The sequence below is a fragment of the Myotis myotis genome, unplaced genomic scaffold, assembly GCF_014108235.1.
Source record: "Myotis myotis isolate mMyoMyo1 unplaced genomic scaffold, mMyoMyo1.p scaffold_m19_p_33, whole genome shotgun sequence".
NCBI classification, from domain to species: Eukaryota; Metazoa; Chordata; class Mammalia; order Chiroptera; family Vespertilionidae; genus Myotis; species Myotis myotis.
In genome coordinates this window covers 546,962-557,625 of record NW_023416339.1, presented here as the reverse complement: position 1 = coordinate 557,625, position 10,664 = coordinate 546,962, and the positions used below count along the sequence as shown (strand labels likewise).

The window sequence follows — 10,664 nt, the reverse complement described above, 5'->3', positions numbered from 1 at the left end:
ATAATTTTCTCAATCTGTTGGGATTTTGCTTCTAGGCAGTTGCTGTCAGTTTGACTTAAATAAACTCATAAAAATTCTCTGCAGGTTTGAATGTTTCTTCGGTTGACAGAGGGGAACAGAGTGTGGGGACAGGAGCCAGGGAGAAGAAGTCAAAACAATAGATGATTCTGTGGAGGGTGTGGAGACAACGCCCTGAGGCAGTGCCCACACCCCCCCCCCCCTTCACACACAGTATAAAGGCCAGGAGGCCTCAGAAGGATGCACAGCTGCCCAGCCTGGTGACACAGAACCACCCTGCACAGACCATGGGAGGCTCCCACCTCATCGCCTTTCACATCCTACAGGGTGAGAATTTGGGGGCCCCTATGGGAGAAGCAAGGGAACCCCTGGCAGCACCCCTTCCATGCCTCTGCTTCCTTGTCTACCCACCCCCCACCGAGGACAAATAGGAACCTCTGGAAGCTCTGGGCCTGACATGGAGGAATCCACATGGTTAGGCGGGAGCCGCAGCACATGGGAGAACAGCTGGCAGTGCTCGGGAACCCCCACGCCCAGCAGGAACCCCTCTGGTGCTCTAAGGGTCTGTTCCCCACCCCAGAGGGATCTCCAAGCTCCTTCCAGATCCACTTTGGAAGCTGCTCCCTAAGAGGGGAAACTGAAGCAGGTGGAAGAGAGGGGGCAAATGAGTGCTGTGACCCCCTCAGGAAGTCACTCTTAACAGATGGCAGAGTGGGGGCTAGGGAGCTAAGGGGGACCCTTCCACAGCAGGGTGACCCCCACACTTCTCCCACTGTGTGGTAGAGGATGCCCCGGAGACTCCCCATTTTTGCTCCCCCAGACCCAGCTGGGACTCAGCTGTGCCTTGAAGGGCTTTGCTGCTGTGGATTTAAAGTGAGCTCTGCTGTGACTTCCCCTTTGCCTCCCTTCCCGCCCCACCCAGGGTGGCTCTAGCAGTGGTTCTCAATCTGTGGGTCGCGACCCCTTAACTACATCCTGCATATCAGATATTTACATTACAATTCATAACAGTAGCAAAATTCCAGTTATGAAGAGGCAAAGAAAATAATTTTATGGTTGGGGGTCACCACAACATGAGGAACTGCATTAAAAGGTCGCGACATTAGGAAGGTTGAGAACCACTTTGCAAGGATTATCAGGTTATCAGGGCAGCTCATTGCCTGGGCAACCAGGCAACAAAGAGAGTTAAGAAATGACATTTGGCTTCCCTAACTGGTTTGGCTCAGTGGACAGAGCATCGGCCTGAGGACTGAAAGGTCCCAGGTTTCATTCCGGTCAAGGGCATGTACCTTGGTTGCAGGCAAATCCCCAGTTGGGGGTGTGCGGAAGGCAGCTGATCAATGTTTCTCTCTCATCAATGTTTCTCTCTCATCGATGTTTCTAACTCTCTAGCCCTCTCCCTTCCTCTCTGTAAAAAATCAATAAAATATATTTAAAAAAGAAAAAAAAGAAATGACATTTGGGGTGCCACTCAGAACTTCCAAAGGCCACAGGGATGGGGCTGCCTGTGCTGACCCAGGGTGCCAGGCGTGAACTGTTTTTTATTTTGTTGTTGTTTGTTTGTTTGTTTGTTTTTATCAAGGTGAGGTGTAATTTACATAGCATGTAATTCGCCTGTTGCAGGATTACAATTAGATGATTTTTAGTGAATTTGCCTAGTCCATGTGGAACACAGCTGAAGGCGGCGATGTGTCAGGGGCAAAGTCACAGAGCCCCTGATCCTCACTTTCCACATCTGTGAAATGGGGCAGAGCAAGGCTGGTCTCCACTTTACAGGCTTGTGTTAAGGATTGAGTCCTGGTTCACAGTGAGAATTAAGTAACATTATTGTTGTTGCTGTTGTTAACGTTACTATTATTATTATTTCACTGGTAGGTCTTGGGTATGGGCTGCAGGAGGGGGATCTTTAGCAGGAGGAGCAAGGAGAGAATGACTGCCCCACCCCTGCCACAGGGACCCCAGGCAGGAATCTGACTGCTCAGGGTTCAGCTAGGGGAATGCAAACCAGATGGGACTGGGAGCAGCAGCCAGCCACCCCTCTCCAGGCTCCTGTTTGGGTGACGTGCTGGGCCCCAGGTGGAGGTCTGGCCCAGCAGCCTCTGTGGTGGGGCAGGAAAGCCCAGCTCAGAACAAATACCCCCTCCTTGCAGGGTCTGGAGAACTTGACCCCTCACTTCCATCTTCCCCAGCTACCTCTTCACCAGTTTCTCCATAGCCCTTTTTGGGTCTCTGAGCCACAGTTTGTCCATCTGCAGAGTGGACATAAACAGACCCTCTGTCTCATAGGGCAGTTGTGGGTATAAATGTTGCTACTGGGGCTTTGGGAGCGGGGGACGAATTGGCCCAGGACCCACCAGGGAAGGTCACTTTGTGATCTGTCCTACAAAGAGGAAGTGGGTTTCTACCAAAGGGAGAACTAACCAAACACTGTGGCCAGAGAGGAGGAAGACAGGAGTTCTAGCCTGTTCACCGCATCTGCGAGGGCCTTGAGGAGGGTGTGAGGGTCTTTGCCCTCTGCTGGCCTGAGGGGTATCAAGTTTGAATACTGGGACTGAGTGTGCAAGAGACCCTCCAGTCTGTACCCTCCACAGCTCCTCAAGTTGTGCTCACAATGACCGACCCCAAAATTCCCCTGGGAGCCCCTCTATGCGCTACTGGGAGCCCCTCCATGGGTGACTGGGAGCCCCTCTATGTGCGACTGGGAGCCATGAGTTTTCTCTTCATTTGCCCAGGAAGTGACTCACTCCTTCCCTGCCTCCCTGGCCCCCATCCCTCCACCTGCTGCCCCCTATCTGGCCTCCCTGGATTATCTGGGTCTGGGCTGCCCCCATAGCATCTCTAGATCTGCAGAGACTGGATGGATCCCTCAAGCCCTCTCCATACCCCATCTGCTGCCCAGGTGCCCGCACTCACTCCTGCCATCCCTCCCTCCCGCCCTTTCCCTTCTCTGTTTCTCTATCTGGCTCTCCATCTCTCTATCTCTCCATGTCTCTCTGGCATCTGTGTCTCTCTCTTTCTAGGAGTTCCCTATTTCTCAGTCCATCTCTCTAGATCACTGGCTTCTTAACTCTGCCTCTCTGTTTCTCTCCTGTCTCTCTGTCTCTATGTCTCTCTATGTCTTCTGTCTCTCTCTCATCCATTCATTTTCCCGCATCTCTGTCTCCCTCTTTCTCTGCCAAGTCTCTAGTGCCTTCTCTATCTTTCTGTCTCTCTGTTTCTCTGTCTCCTCTTCATTTTCTCTGCATCTCTGTCTCCTTGTCTGTCCTTCTGATGAACAGGTCCTCCTCTCTAGACCCGCTGCTGACTTAAGGAGAACCCCCAGGACATACCCTGGGATGGGGTGCCCTGAGCAGCAGGAAGAGCAGGTTGGGGGGCCCATGCAGCACCACCCCTAACATGAGCCCCCAGCATCTTCCTGTGTGAAGGGAGCCAAGGTGTGAAATATGTCACCACCGGGTCCCAAGCTGGTCGTTGTGGTGGACAGATGTGGGTGCAGTGTGCTTACACCTGTGTCCCTGAGGAAGGGTGTGGGCTGGAGCACCTTAGATTTGGGAGTTCTGAGAGGACACCTGGCCCAACCCCTTCATTTTTACATAAAGAAATGACGACAGTAAGTACTCTGACACACCAGGCAGTACTTAGTCAGCTTAACTCTCACACTCTAGGAAATGGGTCTCCTCTTCATCCCCATTCTACAGAAGGGGAAACTGAAGAACTGAGGCACCTGACCAAGGTCTGGGATTAGAACCAAGGGCAATTGGCTCCAGTATGTTTCCTGAACTGCTTGCTGACCACGGGTCAGCAGAAGCCAAGACCCCTGCTAGGCTCGGGCCCCTCCCCCATCCTTCAGTTCCTGAAAGCCACCATCAGGCGATGGGTGCAGACCCCCTGGCCATGGGCATTGGAGGCCAGGGAGGTGCCACCTGCCCACTCTCTCCTTGAGTAATGGACAGAGCCTGAGCCTGGGAGGGGTGAGCCACCCCTTCCCTCAGATGTGTCAACCTCAGGGCACCCTTCCCCGTTCTGTGTCCTCCTGACCCTCCATCTCTCTGTTCCAGCGCTGTGTGTCTTGCTGATTCTGTTGGAAGATGGATCCAAGAACACCAGGGGTGAGTCTGCTGGGAGTAACTCAGTCCCAGCCAGAGTCCCAACCCCCATCTGCACCTCTCAGCGCAGGCAGAGAAAGGCCTGTTGCAGAAGGAAGCTCAGGGTTGCCCTCCCCAACACCGCTACCCAGCCTCTGGCTCAGCCCTCATCTTCTTTTCATGGTCTCCATCCCACAGCCTCTGCCTGTCCCCAGCAGTGCCCTCCAGACTCCTCATGTGTCAGTGGCACTGCCTGTCACTGTGATCCAGGATTCCAAACTCCATTTGGAAAGAACAAAGTCAATCACGGAGAGATTTGTGAAGGTACAGAGGCTTGGGGTGGTGGAGGGCTACATGGAGACGAAATGATGGTTGGTGGCCTCAGCCTTTGTTCTCAGACCATCATGAAGGACAGAGAAAAGAGAAAGAAAAATATATGAAGGTGGAAAATGAGAAGTGAATAAACATGGCTTCGTACAGAGGGAGGAGCTGGGTTTCCAGGACCCTGGAACTGTTGTATCACTAATCAGCGAGCTGGACAAGGCTCCTTAATGAGCCAATTAGATAGGAGTCATCTTTATTGTGCACAGGTTCAAAGCAGATTACGTCTGTCAAATTCTGAACACCCAAGAGAAGAAGCATTCTCTTTTTATATTTTCTCAGGTCCTTGTATAAGTTATTTTTGCAGACAGCTTGTGACCTTGAGTATATCTCATGTTTAGCAAACACCTGTCATATCTATACCGACACCTGTAATCCTAGTTACATATCTATACCATACCTGGCATCAGTATCAGCGTATCAGTTCCTTATGTTAGATTGCTAACTTATAAAGTTAGACAATTAAGTTTATCTTTTCTATTATTCATACTAAAATAGTTATTTTTACAGAATAAGAGACCATCTAAAAATAACATAGTTGACTTACAGAGCAAGGGGCTATCTAAAAATAGCAGAAAATTTCAAACAGCAGTTTTTCCAAAGGAGGGATCATTACTATGCTTCAGAACCTATGTCTCAGTTTACACTTCCAGGACTGGGGAGGGGGATGCTGAGCTTCCACCCACCCACCATTTTAGCACCTCCTCCTGTATCCAAATCCAGGTGACAGACAGAAAGCTGAGCAGGGCTGAGCTAATTTAGTGGGTTTCAGGAATGGCTTGCTCCAGCCACATCAGGGCTGCCTGAGAGTCTGAATATTTCCTAAAAGACACTGATTGAGCATCAGGCTCCATGCTAGGTATGGAACCAGGCTCTCTGCTCTGAGGGCACACATGGCTTTGGGAGGTGACCCTTTACCCCATTTTATTCCAGACATTGATGAATGTAAACAACGGTTGATAGTGACCTGTGGAAAAGACGCACGCTGCCATAACACAAAGGGGAGCTACTACTGCACATGCAGACTAGGATACAGGCCTGGTTTGGGGGCAACGAAGTTTAGTAATGCAAGTGAGAACAAATGTCAAGGTAAGAATGTCCTGCATCTTCCATCTCCCCGTCTATGAGGTTTGGAGTCACCAGAGCCATTCCTGCATCATACAGGGTGCCAGGCCCTGGATATAGGTGCAGCACCAGGTCTGAGCGGGACAAGTGTGCCTGTGTCTATCCCACTAAAACAGAGAGGTGGGGACCCAGGTCCTGGCTTTGCACTTTGACAGCTGGATATGCAACACCAGCCAGGACACTTATTCAGAAATTAGAGGCCCAGTTCATGAATTCATGCACCAGTGGGGAACCTCAGCCTAGCCTGTGGGATCGTGCCAAAACCGGCTCTCCAATATCCCTGACGGGTCCTGGATTATGAAAAAGTGCAGGCCAGACCGAGGGACCCCACCAGTGCACTATCGGGGTCGGGGAGGACACAGAAGGTTGGCCAGCTGGGTAGGGAACAAGGGAGAGCTCCAGGCGTGTTGAGCCCATCTTGCTCAGTCTGGATCTGCCGGACCACAAAAGCAAGCTAACCTACCAGCCTGAGCATCTGCCCCCTGTTGGTCAGTGCACATCATTGCAAGCCGTTGAGGGGCCTTAGCATATCATTAGCATATTATGCTTTGATTGGTTGAACAGCCTACTGGTCGACCGAACATTTAGCATATTAAGCTTTTATTATATAGAATTACTGGTAATGGCGACATATGATAATATTACTGTGATTGTGTGTGTGTGTGTGTGTGTGTGTGTGTGTGTGTGTGTGTGTGTGTTTTAAAAGAGCACCTAACTTTTACAGATAAAACCAAAAGTAGCTATGCCTTTTTTTTTTTTTTAAATATATTTTTTATTGATTTTTTACAGAGAGGAAGGGAGAGAGATAGAGAGTTAGAAACATCGATGAGAGAGAAACATCGATCAGCTGCCTCCTGCACATCTCCTACTGGGGATGTGCCGCAACCCAGGTACATGCCCTTGACCGGAATTGAACCTGGGACCTTTCAATCCACAGGCCGACGCTCTATCCACTGAGCCAAACCGGTTTCGGCAAAAGTAGCTATGCCTTTTATTAACTGTATGACCTTGGACATGTTCTTTACCGCTCTGTGCCTCAGTTTACCCATCTGTAAAAGGGAGTGACAATGGTGCTTACCTCCCAAAAATGCTGGGAAAGTATATGTGATCATAGAGCACAACATAGTGGTTTGTAGACTATACTCATTCTTTCTCTTTACTTTTTATCTTTATTGCTGAAAGTATTAACCTAAGTCCTATTTTTTCATCATTAATCTCTACCAGCCCCCCCCGCCCCCGCCTTGCCCCCTCAGGTCCTCACCACCTCATGGTCTGTGTCCACGGGTTATGCATAAGTTCATTGGTTCATCTCTTCCCACCCACCCTCCCCTGCCTTCCTTCTGAGGTTCAACAGTCCATTCCATGCTTCTATGTCTCTGGGTCTATTTTTGTTCATTAGCTTTCTTACTTTTCTTTCTCTGACTGGCTTATTTCCCTTAGCATAATACTCTCCAGGTCAATCCATGCTGCTGCAAACGGTAAGAGTTCTTTTTTTCATACAGCCACGTAACATTCCATTGTGTAAATCAAGCATGTCAAACTCAAAGGCTAACAGGGGCCAAATAAATGAGACAATGCAGCCTGCAGGCCACAAATTGGACAAGATTGGTGTTAATGTACCAAAGTTTTTTTTATCCACTCATCTGTTGATGGGCACTTAAGCTGTTTTCAAATCTTAATTATTGTAAATTGCACTGCTATGAACATAAGATTGCATATATTCTTTCTGATGTGTGTTTTGATTTTCTTAGGATATTTTCCTGGAAGTGGGATCACTGGGTCAAATGGGAGTTCCATTTTTAATTTTTTGAGGAAGCTCCATGCTGTTTTCCACAATGGCTGCAGCAGTCTGCATTCCCCGGAGCAGTGTACTAGGGCTCCCTTTTTTCCTCATCCTCACCAACACTTGGCATTTCTTGATCTGTTGATAATAGCCATTCTGCCAGGTGTGAGGTGATATCTCATTGTCATTTTGATTAGCATCTCTCTGATGATTAGTGATTTTAAGCATTTTTTCATATGTTCTTTGGACTTCTGTATGTCCACTTTGGAGAAGTATTAATTTAGGTCCTTTTGTCAATTTAATTGAACTGTTTATCTTCCTTTTGTTAAGTTGCATGAGTTCTCTGTATATTTTGGATATTAACATCTTATCGGATGTGTCATTGGCAAATGTGTTCTCCCATGCAGTGGGCTCTCTTGTTGTTTTGTTGATGTTTTCTTTTGCTCTGCAGAAGCTTTGGATTTTGATATCGTCCCATTTGTTTATTTTCTCCTTAGTCTCCATTGTCCTAGGAGATGTATTAGCAAACATATTGCTACAAGAGATATCTGAGATTTTGGCGCCTATAGTTTCTTCTAGGATTTTTATGGTTTCACATCTTGCATTTAAGTATTTTGTCCACTTTGAGTTTATTCTTGTGTATGGTGTAAGTTGGTGGTCTAGTTTCTTTTATTGCAAGTACCTGTTCAATTTTCCCAACACTATTTTTTTTATTTGATTTGATATATTTTTATTGATTTCAGAGAGGAAGGAAGAGGTAGAGAGAGAGAGAGACATCCATGATGAGAGAGAATCATAGATTGGCTGCTTCCTTCAAGTCCCCCACTGGGGATCGAGCCCACAACCCAGGCATGTGCCCTTGATCAGAATCGAACCTGGGACTTTTCAGTTTGAAGGCCAATGCTCTATCCACTGAGCCCAACTGGTTAGGGCCCAACACTATTTATGAAAGAGACAGTCTTTCCTCCATTGTATTTTCTTACCTCCTTTGTCAAATATTAATTGAGCAAATGGCTTGCGTTGACTTCTGGGTTCTCTGTTCTGTTCCATTGATCTATATGCCTGTTCTTGTGCCAGGAACAGGCTGTTTTGAGAACAGTGGCTTTGTAGTATAACCTGATATCTTGTCTTGTGATCCCTCCAATGTTGCTCTTCTTTCTCAGTGTTGCTGCAGCTATATGGGGTATTTTTTGGTTTCATATAAATTTTTGGAGTATTTGTCCCAGGTCTGTGAAATATGCTATTGGTATTTTAATACACATTGCATTAAATATATAGACTGCCTTGGTTAGCATGGACATTTTTATGATGATTATTCTACCAATCCATGAGCATGGTATATTCTTCCAGTTGTTTATATCTTTCTCTAGCTCTTTTCTCAACATCCTGTACTTTTCTGAGTACAGGTCTTTTACCTCCTTGGTTAAGTTTATTTCTAAGTATTTTAATGCTTTTGTTGCAGTGGTAAATGGGTTTATTTTTTTAGTTTCTCTTTATGAGAGTTCATTATTCGTGACTAAAAATGCCATGGATTTTTGGGTGTTAATTTAGTATCCTGCTACTTTTCTGAATTCATTTATTAAATCCAGTAGTATTTTGGTGGAGGCTTTAGGGTTTTCTATGTACAGTATCATGTCATCTGTGAACCATCAGAGTTTTACTACCTCCTTTCCAATTTGGATGCCTTTATTTCTTCTTCTTGTCTAATCACTACGGCTAGGACTTCCACTATTATGTTGATCAACAGTGGTGAAAGCAGATATCCCTGTCTTGTTCCTATTCTTAGGGAAAATGTTTTTAGTTTTTGCCCATTGAATATGATATTGGCTGTAAGTTTGTCATACATGGGTTTTATTATCTTGAGGTATGATCCCCCTATTCCCATATTGCTGAAAGTTTTTATCAAAAAAGGGTGTTGTATTTTGTCAAATGCTTTTTCTGCACCAATTGATATGATCATGTGATTTTTGTCTTACAATCTGTTTATGTGCTGTATCACATTTATATATTTGTGAATATTGTATCAGCCTTGCATTACTGAAATAAATCTCACTGGGTCATTGTGTATGATCTTTTCAATGTATTGCTGGATCTGATTTCCAAAAATTTTGTTGAGGATTTTAGCCTCTATGTTCATCAGTGATATTGGCTTGTAATTCTCTTTCTTTGTAGTGTCTTTATCTGGTTTTGGGCCTCATAGAAAGAACTTGGAAGTGTTCCTTCCTCTTGGATTGTTTGAAGTAATTTGAGGAGGATAGATGTTATTTTTGTTTTGATAAATAACCAAATAAATATTTAGTAAAACTCCCCTATGAAACTGTCTGGACTGGTGCTTTTGTTTGCTGGAAGTTTGTTGTTTTTTGTTTTTGTTGTTGTTGTTTTTTACTTCAATTTCATAGGAGGTTATTGACCTATTAATGTTTTCTGATTCTTCCTGATTGAGTTTTGGAAGGTTGTATTTTTCTATTTTCTATATGTCCATTTATTCTAGGTTGTCCAGTTTGTTGGAATAAAGTTGTTCATAGTATTTCTTTTTATGATCCTTTGTATTTCTGTGGGGTCAGTTGTTACTTCACCTCTTTTCTTTCTGATTTTCAGTCCTCTTTGTTTCCTAGTGAGTCTGGCTAGTTCATTAATCTTCTTTATTCTTTCAAAGAACCACCTCTTGGTTTTATTGGTTTTTATGGTTTGTTTGTTGGTTGGTTGGTTTTTGGACTCTGTGTCATATATTTCCTACTTTCTACTTACTCTCAACTTTTCTTGATGTTCTCTTTCTAATTCTTTAAGTTGTAATGTTAGATAACTTATGAGCTTTTCTTGTTTTTTGAGATAGGCCTATAGTGCTATGAATTTTCCACTTGGGACTGCTTTCACTGTGCCCCATAGATTTTGGATTTTTGTGTGTTCATTTTCATTTGTTTCCAGGATGTTTTTTATTTCTTCTTTGGTAACCCATTTATTGTTTAATAACATGCTATGTAGCCTGCATATGTTTTATTGTTTTGGGGTGCTTTTATTAGAAATTAGATTTCTAATTTCATGTCATTGTGGTCTGAGAATATACTTGATATGATTTCAATCTTCTTGAATTTGTGGAGACTTAGCATGTGTCCTAACATGTGTTCTGTCTTTGAAAATGCCCCTTGTGCACTTGGGAAGAATGTATATGCTGTAGCTTTGGGGTGGAATATTCTAAAGATGTCAATTAGTTTCATCTGCTCGAGTGTGTAACTTAGGATTGCTGTTTCATTGTTGATTTTTTTGTCTAGAAG

General features: G+C 45.2%; 1 protein-coding gene across 1 annotated transcript; it reads left to right on the top strand.

Moving 5' to 3' along the window:
- Nucleotides 1-279: 279 nt before the first annotated feature.
- Nucleotides 280-5,778, top strand: LOC118652704 (adhesion G protein-coupled receptor E5-like). The gene is made up of 4 exons (XM_036302784.1): nucleotides 280-345; nucleotides 4,077-4,127; nucleotides 4,302-4,427; nucleotides 5,418-5,778. Exons 1-4 carry the CDS (start codon nucleotides 306-308, stop codon nucleotides 5,609-5,611), a joined length of 411 nt encoding a protein of 136 aa, XP_036158677.1. The 5' UTR covers nucleotides 280-305; the 3' UTR covers nucleotides 5,612-5,778.
- The last annotated feature ends 4,886 nt before the right edge of the window (nucleotides 5,779-10,664 follow it).

What these genes read in the sequence shown, in the direction of transcription:
- LOC118652704 (XM_036302784.1), top strand. Translation starts at nt 306, where the DNA reads ATGGGAGGCTCCCACCTCATCGCCTTTCACATCCTACAGG. An exon ending in TGGATCCAAGAACACCAGGG is followed by an intron (nt 4,128 to 4,301) that starts GTGAGTCTGCTG and finishes TCCATCCCACAG; the next exon opens with CCTCTGCCTGTCCCCAGCAG. An exon ending in TCACGGAGAGATTTGTGAAG is followed by an intron (nt 4,428 to 5,417) that starts GTACAGAGGCTT and finishes ATTTTATTCCAG; the next exon opens with ACATTGATGAATGTAAACAA.